The sequence below is a fragment of the Corvus hawaiiensis genome, chromosome 8 (genome assembly GCF_020740725.1).
Source record: "Corvus hawaiiensis isolate bCorHaw1 chromosome 8, bCorHaw1.pri.cur, whole genome shotgun sequence".
Classification (NCBI taxonomy): Eukaryota; Metazoa; Chordata; class Aves; order Passeriformes; family Corvidae; genus Corvus; species Corvus hawaiiensis.
In genome coordinates, this window is record NC_063220.1 from 20,992,279 (window position 1) to 21,014,504 (window position 22,226).

The 22,226-nt window shown below is 45.7% G+C and overlaps 1 protein-coding gene across 1 annotated transcript in view; it reads right to left on the reverse strand.

The window, feature by feature from the left end:
• Nucleotides 1-685: 685 nt before the first annotated feature.
• The window catches only part of SYNPO2L (synaptopodin 2 like), a 33,393-nt gene continuing 11,852 nt past the window's right edge, over nt 686-22,226 (reverse strand). The window contains exons 2-4 of the mRNA XM_048311844.1: nt 20,658-20,809; nt 17,238-17,899; nt 686-4,177 (exon numbers count right to left, since the gene is read on the reverse strand). Coding sequence (XP_048167801.1) covers nt 1,848-4,177; nt 17,238-17,899; nt 20,658-20,809 — 3,144 coding nt within the window. The 3' untranslated portion in view covers nt 686-1,847. The remainder of the gene's footprint in view (nt 4,178-17,237; nt 17,900-20,657; nt 20,810-22,226) is intronic.

The window sequence follows — 22,226 nt, forward strand, 5'->3', positions numbered from 1 at the left end:
CTTCAGACCAAATTGCATGCCTTTTTTTCTCCCCAGAACCTACACTTTTGACTACCCAAAGTTTGTGCTCAGTCCAGTCAGAGAACGGCTACTGCTTGAAGGAGAGGAGCCAGCCTAATGAAGTGGAGACTTGTCTCAAGGGGAGAGGGCTATGAGATCCTCATTCTGCCTCCTGTACACATTCCTAAGGGTTTAGCTAAAGGCTAGGCAACCCTGACCCAGAAAGAGGTGGCAATCTCCTTCCCTGCAGCTGGGGCATCTGCTGTGTTTGGAGCCAATGTTTCAGGAGCAACGCTTTCTTGGTGTACTTGTGGGATCACGCTGGAAAAGTGGCTGCTGGCAAAGGAGGACCACAAACAGAAAGTAAATGGCAGGGGGGTGTGTAAACCAGAGTATAGATGACATGCACACACACATGCAGAGTCCCTACTAATATGCTAAATTCTTCCTTGGGAAGGCAGTGCTTTCTTCCTGTATGCCTGTAGTGTAGGGATTAAGCTGGAGGCTAGCCTGGGACATTCAAGGAGTAACTAGTATTGTTTATACCTCAGCATCACCAGCAAACTGAGCTCTGTATATGTGAGTGCAGATCCTCTGGGATTCTGAGAGCACTTCAGTTTTTACCAAATAGGCCCCACAAGAATACCTAAGGCATTTAGTATGAAGTTTTACTTGTGCCTTTCTGTTTTCCTGACCTCCACTTCCATGCTGAGAATGTCTTTAAAGGCCCTCCGTTTTCCACTCATCACAAAGCAAGTTTTATGCCATGACCCATTTCTAATCTAGCCCCACATCCATCCTAAACGAAACAAAAAGATCATGTGCAAATGCATATTCAGTCCTGCCTCCTTTTAAAGCCAACTGTACCTTCTCCCATGCAATCCACCTTTGTACTTACAGCATCCATATCCTGTTCAGTGGAACTAATGCTGCAGGGCCTTTCTTTGTGCTACTGTCTGAGCTTAGCTTTGACTTTCTGTATCCTCAAAAATGGACACTTCCTTCTGCAGTTCCCACAGCTGGTAATAGCCCCACCAAGTCTCCTCAAAGCCCCTCTTTGGAAAACTACTTCCAGACCTGATAGTGGTATTTAGTAGCAGCTAGGATGACTCTCCTGTTACCCCCAGCCCATGTGACTGGAGGAACAGGCACACATGGCCACTCTTGGCTGCTGGGCACACTGCCCACATGTGCATGGGCAAACACCCCTGCTCACTCTGCTCTCTTGCTTTCTTTCCCATGCCCCCACAGAGGGAAGTCTGGGAGAAATGTCCCAGGTGAAGCCCCACTTGTCCTTTCACTCCCTGCTGAGTGTTGCTGTGTGCATGTGTGTGTGCACACAAGTGAACGTGTACAGATTGGGAGGATCAGAGAAGAGCAGTCTAATGGGAAAGCTGGGGCTTCTGTCCTGTAAACCCATCTCTCGCCCTTTCTTCCTGGAAAGCTCTTGTCTCCTAATTTCCTTCCATTCAGGGGTGACTCCAAAGCCCTTGGAAAAGGAAAACTACTGCTTCCTGTGTGTCTCCATGTGAGACAACCCCTGCCATTCACCCCCTCTGGAGGTGTGTTTTGTTGCTGTGTACAAGTTCTCAGTCTTTGTGTACCACACGGATGCCCTCTCTTCACATTCTTCCTCCTGCTGTAGCCACAGCCACTAAGCCTTTTCATGAAGTATCCCATCTGAGACCAAGGGAAGGCTGGGAAAGGGGGTGGTGCAGAAAGGCAGTAATTTTTTGAGGTTTTTTTCTTCATTTTGTGTCACTCATCCCAATGTACTGAGCTGACATGAAAGACAAAACAAGCGCTATCTCTGCGGGGCCACAGACAGGATGGGAGGGGTGCCTGCCTCAGTGATGGCCAAAACTTGGCCTCCACACATTGGCCTGCATCCCTGTTCTTGCTGCCGAGAATTTGGGCCTGGCCACCTGAAACCGAGAGGCAGAGGCTGAGTTTGGAGAAGGTCCCACCTGTCCAGGCTCTGGAGAGCTCTGATATGGCTTAGGGGAGGGGCTGAGCTCCACCTGGAAGGGTGCCGGTGTAGCAGGGGCAGAAGAGGCCATTTCTGTTCTCCACAACGGCTCATCCAGCGTGGTGGCTGAGCGGGGCACAAGCACAGTGGGTGCCAGGCTGCTTGAGGCTGGCATGGGAGCCGGAGTGGAGAAGCGACGAATCTCCTGGGTCTTGGCTATTTTCACAGGGACCTGCTTGGCTGCCATGAAGGATGAGCTAGCCTGCAGGGTTGGCTGACCAGGAGTATTCTGAGTGCTGGAGCTTGGGGGATCCCCAAAACAGAACATGGCTGACTTTAACTGATAGGGCTGGTGGCGCATTAAATCAATAACCTTTATCCCTGATTTCTGGCCAGGTGCCTTTTTCACTTTGCTTTCTGCTTTGCTAGCCTGAGATTTGCTGGCTGCCAGGGGATAGAAAGGGGAATGCATTGGGTTGTAAGCTATTGGAGGGGGAGCCCGGATGTTGGGAGAGTATTTCCAGCATGAGGGTAGAGAAGGGGATGGAGAGGGGGTCCTGGGCTGGTACTCTGGCTTTGGTGTTGTTTCCACCACAAATTTGTCCATGCGGCTCTGGCGTTTGGCAAAGAGCTCTGCCCCCTTGCCTTTAAGCTGAGGCATGTCCTGGGCCCCATTTACCAATCCAGAATCTTGCTGAGGCTTGGGAGCCACTGGAGGTGGGGTCTTGAACTTGCGGCCCGAGGACTGCAGGAAGTTGCAGGCCTCAGCACCGAGGCTGAGGAAATCCTCCTCAGGCCCAGACTCAAAGCCTGCCCCAGGATGGTCACCTTTTGGCTTCTCATCCAGGTTCTGCACCAGAGACAGGAGCTCAGGGTTGGGCGAATTCTTCTTCTTCTCCTCAATCTTACTGAACATGGGTTTCTTGTTGCCCCGTCGGCGAGCCTCCTGCAGGATGCCTGTGCGGGGAGCTGGCACAGCAATCCTCTGCTCCCTGGATGTTAAGGGCTCAGAAGGAGGTCGTGGTATTGCTGGAGTGATGGCAGGAGAAGGCTGTTTTGGCACAGGGGAACTGCTTCTCATGTGCTGTGATGGTGCTGGACTAATATACAATGAAGAAGAGGCTGTTCCAGGGACTCGTGGCTGGGATGCTGTGGAGGCCATATCCCCTCCTGGCTTTGAGGGAGTTGACAGAAAGATAGAGGTGGTGGATGTCCGGGAAGTATTGGCAGAAGGTTTAATCTCTGGAGCACTTCCTCCCCCTTTTGGCTGTGACTCCAGTGGTGATGTTGGTCTTCCTGGTGCAGGAATATACAGAGATGTGGAGGAGCTGACTGGACCACGCTGTGTTGGCACTGGTGCATTGGCAGGTGCTCCTGGAGCCAGAGGTGAGAAAGGGGGAACCACTGTGCTTTGTCCACCCAGACTTTCAGTGGGTTTTTTGGGTGCAGATGGCCTAAAGATGACAGAGGATGTTGCTGGCCGTTGGCCAGAAAAGCCAGGAGTAAAGGGCCGGGCAGACCTGTTGAACATGCTTGTTGAACTTGCAGAGAAGGGGTCAGGGGTGCTTGGGGGAGGCGGGAAGAAAGTGGGGCTGGGGGCAGTCAGGAGCTGAGTGGGGACAGTGGCTGGTTGCTTGCTGGGCACTTGCACACCTTCCAGGTGGATGCTGAGGGGCATGTTGTCTGCCTTCTCTGGCACAGGCATATCTCTGTTCACTGTGCCCTGCTTTGGCTGGGCAGCTGGGGCAAGCTCTGGGCTCTTCTGCACTGGAGTTTTCTCAACTATGTACTTCCCAGCCCGTTCCCTCTGCTGCTCAAATAATCGTGCTCCTTTACCTGAGGCTTCACTCAAACCTTTTTGCTTCTTTTCCTTCTGTTCAGAGTCAGATTTGTACTTTTCAATGTCTAGGTAAGTGTTGTCCCAGTCTGAGTGATTAGTTAGGCTTCGGGCATCAGAGAAACCTTCCTCATCAAATTCAGATTCACTAGTTGGAAAAACTCCGTCTTCCTCCTCGTAGGAGCGGTCTTCATCAACACTGCCAAAGCTTACCAGTGTATACTTCTTAGCCCTCTGCCTGCGTTTCTTAAACATCAGCACCCCCTTGGAGTGGGGGTTGGGTGCATCTGTCAGCAGGGATGCAATGGTTCTGCACTTGGTTTTGGCTTCTTTCACGTTCTTCTCCTGGATGCTCTCGTGACGGTGGAGCTCTGAAAGAGATAGAAAGAGGCAGTCTCAGAGCTCAGAAAAGGTTGGGTGGGCAAAGGTGTAAAGTGAAATGGCTTTAGGCATTCTAGTGCACACAGGAGGAAACACACCCCTGCCCTTCTTTTTCTTTCCTACTTTTGCTGATGATAGTGTCTTTATAAACTGTTGGCAGAAATTCTGGAGCAGTTTTCTCTTTCCCTGCAAACACAATAGAAGTTGATGCAGGTGTGGGAAGGAACTCCTCCCACTCTGATGGCCGGTCTAAGTCTCCTCATCAGACCTGGGATTTCCTATTTCTGAAGCATGTGGCCAAGAGTCCCTGATGTTTTTTTTACAGTGCATGCCCTTGCTTGTGGGAATTTTTACCATTTATTTATCACCCTGAAGGTGGAGCCCTGCTTTCTGTAGAGATCCTACCATATAGAGGATTGCATGTGTGCAAAAGGAGAGGTGCTCTGCAGGTACAGCAGGGCTGCTCCTGATCTGAGCCCTGCAACGTCAGCTACAGTCAGAGTGTTGTGCAGCAGCATTGTGTGTAGGGCTGTTTGCTGCTCTGCAGCAGCCCTGCCGCTGCAGGAGGCAAAGAAAGCATGATTTCACCCTTGCTGCAGTCCCTTCCCTGTGCCCCATGCCTGGCAAGGAAGAAGAGTATTTGCTCCTGAGCAAGAATCCCAGATCCCTACAACTGATGAGTCAGGCCAGAAGGACATCCACTCAGACAGGCTTGCTTGGAAAAGACAACACCTGTTGGGACACTGTCATGAAAGTGTGGGATAATCATTTTCCACCTGCTCTGTGGTCAGTAAAGCCCATGGGAGGCACATTGTATCCTCTGTGTGCACGGAAAGCAGGTGGTGAACAAGATTCAATAGTAAAACGAAACTTGTTTGCCCTAAGGGAAGTATAGACATGCCTTGAATCACTGTTGAAGTGGCGAAGTCAGCACTAACCTTACACAGAAGAAAAGCCCCACATACCTAAACCACAGACTAATTTGTGATGTCTTTCATTTCATCCTTTTCCATTGCATCATAGTATAGATGAAACAACCATCCACTGTAAGCATCTAATAATTTATCAAAAAAACCATCTTGTCCAGCCCTGACATTCCCAAGAGGTAATAAATTATGTTCTGCTGAAGGAAGAGGAGAGGAGAGGAGAGGAGAGGAGAGGAGAGGAGAGGAGAGGAGAGGAGAGGAGAGGAGAGGAGAGGAGAGGAGAGGAGAGGAGAGGAGAGGAGAGGAGAGGAGAGGAGAGGAGAGGAGAGGAGAGGAGAGGAGAGGAGAGGAGAGGAGAGGTGCAAGGCAGTGCTGAGGGATGGCATTAGCTCAAGAGATGATGGAAGCTGCTCAGTCCTCTCAGGATGCCACTTCTGATCATTCTATCACAAAGCATTCATTCAGTGGGAACCTGCTAATGTGGCAAAGTCACCTACAGTGGGGCACAGGGAGCTTTGTTAAGAAGTTTACTAGTTTTCCTGAGGGATACAGTCTCCCAAAACCTTTCTAGGCTAGACAGTTGTTGCATCAGTGTAACCACAGCAGAAAGAGCTTCTCTCTCCCAGCCCAGGCTGAAAATCAAATGTTGATTTGCAAAGCAGTCATCCTTCCATGAAGCTCTCAAAGTTTGCAGCCATTCCATAGCACATGCTACTGCTTTGGGATTTCAGCAAGGGGCCTTCTGCGGTTTGGGATCACCTCATGTGGATGCACAGTCCATTCCTCTCCTTTGCACCCAGAACTGGAAACAGGAAAAGCAATGCTGAAATTGCTCACTATTTGTACTTGCATTTGCAAAGTGAAGGCTCTCTGCAAAACTTTCCTTACAGAATGACTCCACCTTGCTGAACCAACGCTGAAGTAGTGTCCAGGTTTTTGTGTAGATTTAGTGTTCTTCAGGGCCGTCACAGACTTGCCCTCAAAGACCTGCTCTCCATGATGGAAACAAACTACCGTCCCAGAAGGTCTGCCCACTTCATTTACAAATCTGCATACCTGTGTCTCTAGAGGTTGTTGACAATGGAAGAAATAAGGGAAGTTGCTACAAACAACCTTGCTACAAGCTACTACACCTCACCTGGTGGTATTTTGCTTCCAAATTTATAAGGAGAAAGAGCAGCACCACAGAATCTTAGTCAAATGCAGAATATTTAAACTCTGGCCTGAGTGACTCACAGGAGGATTTCTAGTGTCAGGAGCTAACAGCTAGGGAGCTACACCATCCAAAGTGATGTCTGCAGAGCCCTTTCTGACAGCAGAGTACCATGGAAGTGCCAACTCTAAAGTCTGGGCTAGCAAATACTGTCAGAGAAAACATAACAGTAGATGGTCTTGGCTTTAACTCCACCAGCTTGTAGTCCTGGCTCAGCATTAGGATCCATGTACAACTTCCCTAGAAAGTTGCTCTGAACTGACCTGTGCTCTGAAGGAGCTGGCAAGTAGGGCCCTCTGGGACCTGCTTCTCACCTTCCTCTTCTCTTCTTCCTACTTTTCTCCCCATCAAAGGCTAAAGCACATAACTAATTACACCAGTCCTCCCAACAGAAAAATGGTCATGCTATTCAAGTTACAATCTTCCACAACGTATTAAGAAAAAACAGAAAGAGAAATATTCCTAAGATGACTTGTAGAAGGTAAAGAGCAGGAATGAAATCAGAATAGGCAAAAGAATAGGGTAAGGAGAGTAGACTAAAAAAAAAGGAGATGAAAGGAAAGAAGGAATAAAGGAAGAGGAGAGGAGAGGAGAGAAAAGAGAAGAGAAGAGAAGAGAAGAGAAGAGAAGAGAAGAGAAGAGAAGAGAAGAGAAGAGAAGAGAAAAAAGAAAGAAAAGAAAAGAAAAGAAAAGAAAAAAGAAAAGAAAAGAAAAGAAAAGAAAAGAAAAGAAAAGAAAAGAAAAGAAAAGAAAAGAAAAGAAAAGAAAAGAAAAGAAAAGAAAAGAAAAGAAAAGAAAAGAGACATCTGTACCTGCATAAGGCTGATCCAAGCTTGAGAAAGTAGAGTCCAGACCTGGAGAACTGGGCATGTCACAAAGCCCGTTTAATTCACAACTCCCCATAAACAGAAAGAGAGGCAATGAGAGAGGAGCAGAGCAGTCCCCTCCTGGAGCAGAACCAAAACTCTGAGATGTCCAAGCTCTTTGCTATCAGTCCACAAGCCTTTTAAAGCCTCTCTTTTGTCTCGTAGGCATTGCTGCTGAAAGCCATGAGGTCACTCTGTCTATTTTTGTCTTCATAGCTTCATCACTGAGCAGTGTGATGGACATTGTCACCTGGCACTTAAACACCCTTATTCTTTCCCCCACCCTGTACTCCCTGTAAGGAGAAACTCCTCTTTTTTATTTTAAGAAAAGAAAATCTACTCTATATTCTCACAGCTTCTGTGATGCAAGCTTCAGGTTAGAAAGGTGCAAGCTTCAAGTTAGTGCTACCAATACCCTGATGTCCAGCATTTCTGTGCCAAAGAGCCCTTCAAAGAGATGAAGCTAACACAGTGTGCATGTCCAACATTGACAGGCAGAAGAAACCTGCACAGGAGGAAAATAACTTTAGTTGCCTGAAAACCTCAGAGAGCACTCAGCTCCAGGTAAACATTAGGAAGAAAAGAGACAGCAAAGGCTTTAGTTTCCTGTGTATATCAACTTTCTTCCACGTCTGAAGAGAACCAGTCCATGATTTAGACTTCTGTTGTGTACAAGACTGAGCAACATTTAACAGAGGAGCATCGGGATCCTGGATGCCTGCAATGAAGTTGTTTAGCTGAATTAAAACAGCAGAGGCTGTTACCTACACTGAAAACATGGCTGTGCCCAGGGAGGGTGATGGAGTGTTTGAAAACCAGGGAGTGGTGTTTTGGCAGCACCATTTGGAGCTCCAGCACTGGAGACTGAGAGGTGTTGAAAGATGAGATGCTGATAGTGAGGACTGTGGTGGATGGGAAGGAAGGGAATAGATGGTGCTGGGAGTCTGCAAATCTCTGCTGGTGTGGCCTGCTCAGCATCTCTTCACACTTTATCTAGGTCCTGTCTTACTGCTCCTTTCTGTACTCAAGCAATAGCTCCTGTCAGACAATCCCAGAGCTGTAGCCAAGGGACACTGTCCCATGATTCTCCCTCCCAGCAGCCCCAGCCTTAGCAACTGTGTAGCCTTGGCAGATTATCTCCAGTGTTAGAGAGTCTGGAAAAATGAAGGTCTGGCCATACCTCCTGAAATCCAGTAGCCATCGCTGCATGCCAAGAAGACAACTCCCGCAAGGCAACATTGCTGTAGAGAGACCTGTCATGCCTCATGCAGAGGTTCTTAGAGCAAGAGCAATGAAAGTGGTTCAGTCTCTTTCGTGATGAACATTTACACATATAGGGATATATGTATATATATGTCTCTTTGGGGAAAGCTTGTAATATTGATACATACCTTTGGAATGAAAATACAGCTCTGTCTCTAGTGAGAACATTCAAATGGAATAGATAAAAGAGTAAAAGGAAGGGTTATAAAATTCTCATAAATTCTGTTGGTGTGTTGAATAACTTCTATAGAAGACTTTTTGTTAACTTCTAAAGCACTTATTTCATGTTCACACTGAATTCTGTTGGAAAAAAATCTACAAAAAGGAAAAATTTCTATTAAGCAAAGCCTACGAAGATTTTCCTCTTAACTAAGTTTCACTGAAGTGAAATTATTTTTGTTACTAATTACAGTAAAGAGAAGTGTAAAAAGTATAAATCTTCTCAAGATCAGGCCTTATTAAAAGAAAGCATTTTAATGTATGCCCAGGCAAGCTACTGAACAAGCAGGCTTCCATGATGTCAGATACTGTTCTTGTTCTCTAGGAAACAAACAATGGTAATTTTATTACCAAGATCAAATTCTAGAAAAGCGATTACTATAGAAAATAAGAACTCTGCTACTTCCATAGATAAAGAGCCTGTTCCTCTGTGATGAAATGCTACTTGTCAACTGCTTTTTTCAGATGGGGTCACCTCAAATTTTGTTCTTCCAGCTATTTATGTTAGACAAGGTCATTTTTCCATGGCTAATGTTGCAAATATCTCAGTAAGTCATAAGAGGCTACAGACGTCTCATACTTTACATACCTGAAGTCCTTTCAAATGAGATTTGGGTGGCTTATATTGACCTTCTAAGTATTTCCCTGTTGAAAGTTTCAACCTTTAAAACTTTGATCAGTATTTAAATTGCAAACAGTTAAGCAGAGGCATATATATTCTTTTACTTCAAAGTAAAGGTAAAACTCTTGGGATAGGAAATTTCTCATTCTTGGATATTTGCACACTTCCATCACATAACCTGTGCATAATATACAACACAGATATGGCTTCAGCTCCAATTTAGGATGCTACAGACAAATGCTACAGTCCTACTCAAGTCTGCAACACTTTAGCACGTATCCGAGGTTAAATAGCTAAATACTTGTCAAACCACTGTTTCTTCTTGAATGGCTAGTGATTTTAAGTGTGCCAGTGAGACACTGCCCCACTGTAATCTCCTGGTTTTGGAAAAACACAAATCAGGCTTTTCTGAAGGTGAGTTGACAGCCCAGGTGAAAAAACATGCCCAGTCATTTTGTAGATTTTTGACCATTTTTAACCATACTGCTATTGGAGAGCTCTGTTAGGCAGAGAGGGTGTGGAGACCTACCTGTGCATGGCTGCAATATCTTAGTCTCATGGTATCCTTCTGGAGACTTGAATAGCTTGTTCACTTGAAAAAATCTCCCTCAGTTGGGTGACAGTTTGCCTTTCTTTCTGAGCTGGATGGAAGTGTCCTCAGTGCAAAAGGTAGCACACAAGGCCAGTTTTTCTGGGCTGACAGCTCACACTTTGGCCCTGGATATTCCCTACATAGTCTTCTCCCAAAGGAGAACTTTCTTTTGCCAGGACAGCACCTGTTGAATCCACTAGTGAATCTGTCTTTTGTGGTTTTAGCCCAATTCCCTATGAAAGGTTTATGCAGTCAATGCTGCACGTCTTTTGATCTTACCCATTTCATGCTAATAGCTTTTGAGTCCATTTGCTAATTTTAAGAGTCTGAAGTCACAAAGATACAATGCTCCTAAAAGTTTACTTGGAAATAAGAGGCTCAACAGAGGAGAGAGACCCCACCGTAAGAAGCGAGAAGCCCGAGTGCAGTCTTAATTAGGCATCCAAAACTGGAGAACACACACACATGCTTTCTCATTTTGAATGTGAGAGACAGACATCAGACAGATTTGCATTTACTAGACATGAGAGAATGAGATATAAAATACAAAACATAAAGGATGCCAGGATCTGCTAATTCTGCTGCTTACCAAATTTCTTGATGTCTGACAGCAGGATACCACTGACTGATCATCTCTTTGTCTTTCAGTGTATCCAACATCTACTCCAGTAATACAGACAAGTATATGCTCACCATCTCAGTATGTGGACTTGATTAATCCTCTAGCAGTTGCCGTACGGTCTCATTAACCAGTTGATTTTAGTCCTTTTCTACAACAGTTCAAGCTCCTACTACATTAAAACTTCTAGCCATTCATGAGACAACTATATACCTTCCATGTGTCATGTCATCTGCCAATTAATACACAGCAATCTCCACTGAATCCCCAGGACACCCATTGAAAATGGTATTATTGCTATTTCCTGTTACTGCTTGCTAGGTACAACACCCCAGAGAAACAAGCCACATTTACAAAGCTTCACTAGCAGAAATCTGTATCTGAAAAAGCAGATAGGAAGACAATAGCAGTGTACCTGGCATCATTTTTGAGCTCCTTAGTCCAGGTAACCCCCCTCCCTCCCCTGTGTCCCCCACACACCTGGGTTTCTCTGGGAAGTAAAACCAGAGAAAAGCTGCAAGGTGTCTCAGCTAGGTTCCAGATTTGAATAATAGCAGTTTTGGGGCTGTGGTGTGCCCCACAGCACATATCGCTTGTTCTGTCTAGATGCAGCCAGAGGACAAGATCCACTGACAGAAGAGAAGAGGGTTGGGATTTTTTATCATCTGTCTCCTTGCCAGTCATATAACATTGAGGTGGAGAGGACCTTTGATTGACATTAGTGTTTAAAGCTCCGTGGGTGAAAATATAGAGGTAGTCCTGTTAGATTCAGAAGCCCAGTGAAACACTACTACCAACTTAGCCAGTTAGCTCATCTGACATCATGAACCATTAATAGTTATGTTTTCTGTTCTATTCTTAGCCAATTGTGCGGTCACCTTACGGCAGTCCTATCTCATCCATATTTCTCTCATTGGAAAAGTCATGTGGAACTGTATCGGGTATCTTACAGAAGCCAATATATACTGTGTTCACATTATTCCTTCAGCCATGAAGTCTTATCTTACTGAGCAGGTCAATGATTCTTTCTACTTTTTATTAGTCCACATTGATTTTACTGTTCATTTTGATTTCTACAAATATGCACAAAAGAACTACTTCATTCAACTAACTGAAGCTAAATGATTTTTTTTTTCTTATCCTCAGAGCCTATGTCTATTAGAAGGGTATGTTCTTGGTCTTTTTCCCTGAGACCCTTTTCATTATTCCAAGGTTCTTGGCAAGGACTGGGGACCATTCTGATACGATTTTCATTAATTCCTTACATTTGACCTCTACAGAGAAGCTGACTCAGCCTTGTCCTTTCAGTACAGTCAGTGTATCAAGATATGCTGAATCTACTCGCCCCCGTTTCTGCTCCTGTTTCTTTCACCAAAGAGCTAGATTCTTAGTTAACATAAGTGGTAGATACTGATGACAGTAAAGCTTTACACATTTCCCAGCAAACTACAGTCCCTTCCTATGATGGGTTTAAGTGAAACTGAAGAACAAGTATTTACCAGGTTGACAGTTTTCTCCTTCCTAGCTATAATTTTCTCTCACTTCTCTTGAGTAATGACTGTTGTTTAATCACTCCTTGTCAAAGTCCTTATATGCCTCTCCCTTGTCCATCACTATCACTTTGTCTCAAAACAATTTCAGTGTTGTCCCTGAGAAGACTTGTCCCAACCTTGTAAGCAGCCTTGTCCCACATCACTTTCAGAACTGATGGAAACAACTAGACAGGGAAAGGGATTCCTGCTGCCTGTTCGCATTACAGTTTCTTTCAACTCAGCTCTCAAAACCCTGGAATCTAAAACTACCAGCTTGGTTAAAACTGTCTGTGGAGTTATATGTGTAGTTGTTTCAGTGTGATTATTGCTGTAATCACCTTTGTGATCTGAACTATTGGCAAAATTTTGGTTTAAACCCATTGTTCCCCATCAGCTTTACACATCCTAAGTCAGAGTAGAAGTGCATGTGCAAGGACAGGCTATATTAATATATGTGACAACATGTTTTAAAAAATCACTAACTGGGGCTCTGCAAGCCCCAGTTCACTTGGAAGTGAACTCTGACACTACTTCAGCAGCAGCAGGAGGATAAATGACCTCTGATCATGTCTGAGGAACTGTGACCCAGAGTCAGAGTCCCTGTGCTGACAATAATAACATAGAAGTAATGTCTGAGTAACTGATAGTTTAAAAAAAGATGCTTCAAATGATCTCTCATATAGTAGAAATACTAGGACAAATGAGAGTATATAGCTTTTCATTTTAGGGATCCCATAGTTTTGCTCCATCCATCTTCAAATGCTAAAGATCTTTCCCCTCCCAGAGAATATTATCTGCAGCTAGATTTATCTTGAGCTAGCACACATTCAGCTAAAGTTGTGTCTCTGTCAGGCTCTGGGGCAGCAGGATTGCAGTGAGGTACAAAGGTGGAGCAGAGCAGAGCTCTATCAGCCTTACTTCCAGTGCTGCAACCCACAAAGTCCTCATTGAAATGCTGGACAAGGGTGATGCCTGAGGGAACGATACTGGAGGTCTCCAGTAAGAATACCTGAGGAAGATGGCCAATTACTTGTTACAATTGTTGAGATGACTTGAGAAAGAGGGAAAAATTCATCCACACTAGCTAATACAGACAACAGTAGTTTATAATCGCTGTCTTCTGCCCAATTAATATATCAGCCTGAAAATATCACCTCTGCTTTCCATAGAGGACATAAACCAAAGGAGTAAGATCAAATGTCAAACTCAAGCCTAAAGATGGAGAAAGAGGGCTCTAGATACCTGGTGTTTATCTCATGGTAGTCTTTAATAAATGCCTTTCAAGCGGCACAGAATTCAAAGCTGAATGTGAGTTATTAAGGGGGTTTCTTAAACGAACACATATAACTGGACTGCTACTGGAGTGTATGGAAACTGATTTCCCAAGCGGACGCCAATTTCCAGTTTCATGCGTGCTGAAATGAAATCAGTCTCTCCATCTGTGATTCAATCATGGAAGCTGTTGTCCTTGTTTTCCTAATGGCTGGCTGCTCACTGAGTAGCAAGGGCCAAGGGTGATTCAGCATTGCTTCATACAGACTTCCTGTAAGATCAATAGTTCAGGCAATTAATTTTAATCTCCTGGTCTAAGCAGAATTGTTTTCTATTTTACTTTAAGGCACGTAGGATGTAGTAGTAGAAGGCTACTATCCTAAACTTTTTGGTCTCCTAGACTGCAGTGAATGACAAAACCGGTAAGTTAGGCTAACAGTCGCATAACTGTGATCATTAGAGTTACAACTGTCAAGGCTGAAAGCCAAATAGAAAATTTGGTGCAATAAGTTCAAACTACCATTCAGATACTTCATCTTCGTCACAGCTCCTGTGGCCTATACCAGTTGTAACAGGCTGAGAGATGGCTTGCTGCACTCACCCTCTCTGCAGAGAAATGTGACTGCAGTCACTCTTAGAGAAGGTAATCTCTATGACCTGCCAATGAATAGGCCACTTATTTATAAGCATCCTATCTTTTCAAATGATGCTGCTGTACATCCGCTTTAAACAAGAAGGATTTCCTTTTCTGATATGGAATGTAGTGACTTTGATGACTCTGCACAGGCAGCCAGGCCCATATAAAGCAGAGGAGGAAATTTCCCCACCCAGTTTTCCCTCCCTTCCTCTACCATACATGGAGAGGCTCTTGAATCCTACGAACTAAAAATAGTCCAGCAGATAAGTTTAAATTAAGATATTTTAAAGCACTTCTTGCACTGACACAGTGTGATAGCAAGTTAGGAATAGACTGCTATCCTGGTATGTCTATCCTCTGCTAACAATTTGTATTTCCAGTTGTGAGAAATGCTGAGCCTTTTGTCCTATGAGATGGTTTAGGATGGGGGTGAAAATACAGTGAACCTCAGAGAGCACAGGTGGCTGAGAAGAAGCAACCCTGGCTACAGATGGATCCCAAGCCTCTGATAGTGGGGTGAGAAGAGAAGGATACTGCAGGACCTATGGAGAACCAAAAAACCTCACTTGCAATTACTTGTGACAACTACAGTCTGATTCTCCCTGCCACAAGCTCCCACTTTCTGCTAAACTCCTGAAACTGACATATATTTTAATTTGTATTTTTTGTCTTTCTATCTCTTCCTCTTCTTCTGCTCTGTGCAAGTGGCACTTAAATGATCTCAGAAAGGGACTTAGCTTGGCCCTTTATAGTGATGACAAACTGAGGGCCTAAAGATCCCCAGTTTCCCCAGGGATTAATCATCTCTCTAAAAAGAGCAAGTTACAGTTTTAGTGGGAAGAAAACAAATTCATACTTTTGTTTCTACAGATTAGGCAAAATATTGGCTGTTCACAAACATCACTGTTCGATAGTTCATTTAAAATACAGGAGAGTCCCTGTTTACTGTCTGTTCTCTTACCCCACTGAGCAAAACACCAGGGTGCATAGAAGCCACTGGGTAGTGATACAGACTAAAGTTTTTTACTTGTAGGGCAAGTTCCCCTGCATTTGGGTGTCCTCCCATTCCAGTCCACAGCTTCTCTGCAAGCAGCCTCCCATGAAGCCAGTGGAGCTCAGCAGTCTCCCATCCACCTGTGTTTATTCCTGTGTTTATTCTAGGTAGGGGTGTTCTTTAGCTCTGTTGACCATGTAATGAACACCTTCCCTCCCTCCTCCTTACTTGCTTCCTTCCTTCACAGTCACTGGCTGCTGAACCGGACTTTTGTTTTAATGGTTGCTGTGCTGCAGCATGATCAGGATGCAGAATTTTGCCTTCTCATTTACTGACAAGATCCCTAACCCAAGAAAAGATGATGTGATGTGAGTTACCATCCCTGGCAGAGTAACTCCTACAGAAGGACACCCATGGCCAAACATAAACCAAAAAGAGGGTGAGCAGTGAAGGAGTAATAGGAGAATAAAATACTACCTCATTCTGCAGTGCTTCTGGGAACCCTAACTCCAGCTGGCAATATTGTTGCATCATCTCCTGCCATGGGATATTATCTAGCCATCAGAAATGCCCTGAATTAAATACGTAGCTTTCCTGGGATCCCTCTGTAGTGATGCCGTCCATGGAAATAAGTCTTGATGTAAAGCAATTGCTCTTCCACTGCTAGAACTATCAGGTGGCAGGGAGCAGCTGAACATGCCTTTCTCAACATTCAGCTCATGCTTGCACATTATTCAAAGGGAGGAAAAATAGCTTCATCTTCAGGGAGGCTGAAATTACTGATTTCTTTCCTGTCCTAAGGAAAATGAGTGCTAAAGACTAGGAAGAAGTAGAACAAGGCATCAGGTCAGGTCCAGTGCCCAGCAGAGCAAGACCTAAGGGACCCAACTGAGCCTCTCCTCTTAAGACTGGAAAGAGAAGTAGGACAGTGCCCTGTCTGAAGGAAGCACCTAGGTTTCAAAGTTACCTCTAAAGGAGTCCTTAGGCAGAACAGATAAAAGAATATTTAGCCCAAGGAAAAGAGAGGTTTAATAATTGCCTTGCAGTATTATCTGGCCTGGGTAAAATGTTTTTGCATTTGAAGCAGAAGATCAGAAATTAGAATCCACGTTTTCTTTCTGATTCAGTCTAGTAACTTTTCTGTGTCTCTCCATTTTCCGTTCTGTCCCTAAGCCATTTTTTAAAAACCTGCTTTATTTCTAGGCTCAGAGTAATGTAAAGTAGTCTGTCATACTACACACTGAGGTACATATATGAAAATAAGTTTATGATTACCTTGTTTTTAATATTATGAGATAGATCACAACTCTGAAATCAGATAATACCTTGTTCTACGCTCATATCTGGGCTTGAAATACTCCATGTGTAGCAGAAACCAGGAAAGATATTCACAATTAAGGTCACTTCAGGTCCATCACCCATATACTACACTACATTTTTCAGTACTTTATTCCACATGGCAAGGTCTTGACTGTCAGGGATGGCACTACAAGGAACTGTTTCAAGAGCTGATTTACCAGCTCCTGCCTGTCCTTGCTGGCAACCCTCCACTGCCAACACCTAAAAAGTTATAAATTCTACCTGAACTCACCAGCTTCTGCCAGACATGGGCACCCTTGTTGGACTGAGTACCTGCAGGGAAAATTGATGCAGAGGAGTCCCTCCCTGAGCTGGACAGGGTGAGAGGAATAAATCTGTTACTGACAAGACTCTTTTGCGGGTATTGCTGTCTGCAAATTATCTTTCATCAGTCCTTAATTATGTAATACTGCATGCCTCTGTGCCCATGGAGAGCTACACTGAACAGAGCACTCCTTGGGAGCCTCTTGAAATGAGAGTTCTGTGCTTGACACACAGGTAGCTAAGGAGCAAACTGAGCTGCCATAAGACTTCTGTAAAGCCAGGGAAATTTAACCTCCAAGTTCTTTCCTGACACCATCATGTCATCTGAGTCTTCTTAGCCCAAAGTGTTGAAGAAAACAATGACCTCCATCCTTTTTCCAGGACATAGAGGTGCTACAGCACAGCTGGTTGTATGGCTGCACCCTCTATGAGTGACTCCCAGACTCCTGACCCCAGACACTTTCTCTTATCTGTTTCTTAGGATGTCTTGGGTGAGGTAGACCCCAGTGCCAAAGCTGCAGTAGGAAGCCCTGGTCTCTGCAGGTCTGATGTGACTCTGCTCCTTTGCAAGCTAGAGGAGCTAACCCACCTTATATTTGCAGAAATAAGGCTTTTGGAAGGAGATCCAGCACAAGAAAAAGGCATGGGTGAATGGCAGTTTAGAGGACTTACTGGCCTGCTTGGCTTTCTCTGCATACGTGGTGGTTAGGTCTTCATCAACCGGATGTTCCACTGGCCCCACCATGGGGATGAGATGGCGTTCCGCTTGAATAGCCTTGGTGGCATGGGGCAGGAGCATCGCCTCTGGAGAAGGCTCCCGTCCCTCTGTTGACGGTGGCCGCAACTGTCCCTCGCTGTCTGAGAATGGAGTGTCTGTGCGACTGCCAGGCAGGCAGACAATCTCCCTCTTGGCCACCGCGCTGGAGCTGGCCAGCTCTGCTCCCCCCTGCGCAGCAGCCTCCGGCATGCTCTCGTAGCCACTCTGTTCGGACAGGGACACCTCGTCCTGAGGTGCATCTGCCCTGCTGGTGGTGCTGTCAGGTGGCGAGCGTGGGCTCTTCTTGCGAGCCCGGCGGTGCTTCTCCTGTGCCACGTTGTCAGCATCACTGTCTGTCTCACCATAGTAGGCCTCACTGTCCGGTGGGGACGTGAGGCTCTCCAGGTGCCTCTGTGACCTCCGTGGCTGTGAGGGCCGTGCAGTGGCTGGGGCTCCTGCTGGTTCAGAGCTGAGTAACTGTGCCGGGGGGCTGAGCAGGGATGGTGGAGAGAGCACATGCTGCCCTGGAGAAGGGGAATGCTGGAGCCTTGGACCAGTCTGGTCCCCACCAACTATCCTGTGGGGAAAAGGAAAAGTGGTGAGCAAGGTCTGGTTTGTGTGGCTAAGCTGGAAAGAAACCCTGACATGAGAGAGGGCTATGGATTGAGATGGTGTTACAGGTGTTTTTCAGGTGGTACAGACACCTGAAGTGTAGGTGCCAAGGACAGACTCATCTCTGACATCAGCTACATGCTCTCATTCTGATTTTCTGCTTCATGACTCTATGGAAACTAGGTGTTAAGCACTCAAAAGTCAGAATGCTCTAAAACCATAAAAAATCTACCAAGCTTAATCAGCTCCCCAGGCATTTCTCCTGGAGAGATGAATTCCTGCATAGCAAGCATTCCCCAGGACAGTGTGACTACCCCTCAGCCTGCAGCTTGTCAGCAGAGAACGGCTGGTGCTCAGCTATCACACTGCACTCCAGCTGCTCCTGCAGCTGAGACTGTGTCAGCCCTGCAGATCTTGGCACTCCCAAACTGCTTTAGTTCAGACTGGGCACCAAAGAAGTCAGTGCTATTTGTTTGCCCTGACCTCTGCATGGGAGTAAATAGAAAATACTTACGATATAAAGGCCCAAGTGTTTTTTGGGGATAGGACTCTGGTATCCAGTGGTAGGAGACCACTCTAATATTTAGCCTGCTCCCTGTGGGACTGCTTCACAAGCTAGCTACCAGTGCCTGGGTTTTGATTACCATATGCAGTCATGCTGGCGAGCCCAATCCATGGTGGCATTTGCCTTTGGCTTAGACATACCAACTTCAAGCCTCTAAGACATCTGGAAGGATGACTGGAGTAGGTGCAGGCAGACTGGTGCAGTCAACCCTACTGCTGGCTTCCAGAGGGAAGCAGAATTGGCTGTGCTAACAGGAAAAGAGCCTACTCTGTCTTCCCTCTCCTCAAGAGTGAGTCTGGATTTCAATGGCAGTTTGACTCCAGCCCACACAGATGGAGCAGGGAACTTGTTCCTTCTCTTGTCAGGGTCACCAAGGCTTATAAGAGCTATAAAGGAGTCCTAAGTATTTGCCTTCTGAATATGCATACCATGAAGCCAAGCAGACAGCATTGCCTCTGTAAAGCTGTGGAACTCATTACTTGTATCCCAATTCTAAACTGTGAAAAATCTATGTCAAATGCAAACCTTTGTGGAAGCTTAGGGTGGGAGAATTTCTCTGGTGGTTTATTTTTTTAATACTATTTGCCATTATGAAATCTCACTGGGTAGCACCCTCAATGTTCCACAAGCAAAACAGAACAGTCCCTCCTCTTCTTTAAACACTTGACCAGGTAACTGAAAAGCATTACTGCTTGTAAGCCAGTTTCTCTTGTTCTCTACTGTCAGGTCAGTGTCTGTCCCTTCCTCTTTTTCTGAAATACACATACTCCAGAGTCATCCAGCTACCTCTCCTTTCGGAACAGGAAAGATTGGTGTTTTCTCTGGGAACATAAATATGAAGTGGGAATAGACATGTGATCAAGAAAGCAATATTTGATGATTTCTCCACTACTCCAGGGGAGCCAACTGATTACATTCTTTCCAAACCATCCAGTGTTGGCTCCATCCAGAGGGCTGTGAGAAGCCTGCCTTTGTCACTTTGTTAATTCAAAGTGTGCTGAATTTGACCCATTAGAATTTGCCCAGGCACCTGTTGGCTGCAGATAGGCTCCAATGGTGTGAGATAAGGCTTTGGCAAGGGACCAGGAGCTATTCTGGACAGCTCGTATAAAACTTACTCATCCCACTTAATCACAGCTACGGTATAGAGCAAGCACATCAGAAGGCACCGGCACTTTCTCTGAAGCCAAGAGGAAGATCCTACATGCTCAGGCTTTCCTTCTCTGAGCACTGCCCACCTCTGCTCCTGCTTTAGAGATGACAGCAACCAGCGTGGCTGTCCCTCCCCACTGCTCACAGTGCTCTCTCTATTTTTTCAGGACTGTAGAAAAATCGTATCTTCCAGCCCCCTTCACCAGGGCCTGATTTTCTGAGGGTGACTTCTGTTTAGGCAGTAGTGTGGACTAACTAGGACCTCATACAGCTTTGCTGCCTTCATCTTTATAGGATTATTCATTTATAGCTTGGGCCGCATCCAGCATGCACTGACGCACTGGGTTAACTTAGCACAGGGACGATGAGGAATGTTACTGGGACTATTTTTTGTCCTTAAATTTGAGCCTGATCTCCAGTATTCTCCTGAATGAGAGGCTGGCACAGATATTTCTTCCCATAAAAAGGGGGCTCAGCCACACACCTCTAATCTTTGTGGCACTCAGTTTACAGACTGTTGGACTACAACAGCCCACCATAATAAATACTTCGGTAATCTTGTCTTGCCTTAACTATTCAATGTGTAGTCAAATCAATTTCTAGAGAACAGTTATTTACTCAGAATGAACCTGAGTGTCTTGTTGCTTGCTGAGATGAACTGCCTCTTTGGCATCTACTTGCTTGGTTACTAAATAGCTCATTCTTTGCAGCATAGCCTTCACACTGCAAACATTTCCCTTCAGCCTGAGGGACAGGGATGTCTGGGCTCAGTTCAGCCCCAGGGCCAGGCATTCTGGAGAACAGCACACAGACAGGGCAAAACATTGAGATGCCACATGTTAGCCATGTTAGGGCATGTGTAAGTCCTCCTAGTACACCTTGCAGTATGGCGAAACCAAAGGCTTCCTGCGTGCCTTCTTTCTGCTGGATGTGGATAGCTGCTGTGCTGGATGAAACCACCCTACTGTCTGCACTGTCACAGCACTGGCACTTGGGAGCAGGTTACCTTTTCACGCGGATGTTGAGCATGCCATTGGACGAATCGATGATCTGCATGGCATTAGCATGGGACAGGCCAGCACATGACTTCCCATTGATAGATACTAGAACATCATTTTCCCACAGGCCTCCACGGCATGCTTTGCTTCTCTTTCGAATCTGAAAAAGCAGGAGAGAGGATAGGGATGAAGGGAAGAAGAGCAGCTATTTAGTTCAGTTGCTTGTCTCTTGCTGGCCCTTTTATTGCTCCATTCCTCACAGAATAAAATAAGGCCTAAGGCTACTGTGCTGCCAGAGTGGAGCACTAATCCTCTTGGATGAGCCCTGGCTGTGCCTTTTGGTCTCTGTATTCCTGTTAATTCCAAGAATCACTCTGCTGAGCATAGGCCTGACCTGATCACCAACCCAGTCCTTTAGTGCAGATGAAAGACTCAAGAATATCTACATGCTCTTTCCCTCTTGTTCCCTGTCTCCTAAGTTGGTTAGGGAGTCTGTGTTTCAGAGAGGGAACAGACTATGCCTGCACATGACCGTGTGTCCTTCTGCATGCTTCTACTGTACTTCCTTGGTATGATCCCTGACTCATGCAGAACCTCTGCAAGTACCATCCTCAGGGAAGCTGACACAGGGGAGAGGTGGTGGTTCCAAGGCATGTTCTGTTGTTAAGCATTTCTGCTCCAATGGCTTTGGTCAGTGTATTTCTGGACATCTGCATCAGGCCATATGGTGTCCTGTTACACAAGTGTAAACTTGGAATAAATCTTTAGCCTTAACAGGAGTTGTGCAAGATATGCATTGCTATATCTGAGAAGGGAGTTGGAGTCACTAGTTCCAGGCTAGCTCCTAGATCTGGCCTCTCATGCCCATCTTCCACCAAGCGTTTCCTCTCCCTTTCCTTCCATCATCCATCAGTTAAACTTCTTACCAACTCACAGTAGCCCTTCTGCTAGAGCAAGCAAGCAAGCAATCAAACCAAATGCCCACTCAGCCAAAAATCACAGACCTCTCCCATACAGGCAAACAATGGAGACAGTCTTGTAGGACAGCTTGGCACCCATAATGTACTCATTTTGCACATAAAAGAATAGCCAAGTAAAATCACTGGGTCAGAGCAACTCAGGACTAAGGTAGTATTACACTATATTTGTAGAGTCTTCTAGAATATTTCTTCAGCTCTTGCAGTTAAGTGAAAGACAAATCAGTGCAGAGCTGTTGAACAGAGGGTGCAGTGAACAAACTGTGTCAGATCCCTGCAGAGAAGTAATACCCAACAGGGCACCTTCACCCACATCTCACAGCCTTGCTGCTCGAGCCACCAGACTCATCTATAACATCATAAAGCTACTTTGCCCACACTCCCATGGCAGCTTCAAGAAAGAGAAATTAATGTGGGAGGATTGCTGCCCTGACATTGTTCTTGCAGGAGCAGCAGGGAGCAGGAGAGGAGAGAGCTGGAGGAGCTAAGGAAGTCTCATGGTATGGCTGGCCAGTCTTAGGGCCCAGGCCCTCTGCACTCATGGGGTGTGTGAGTGCCCTGGGCTCGACCCTCCTGGCCTGTTTTGAGCAGACAAGAGCA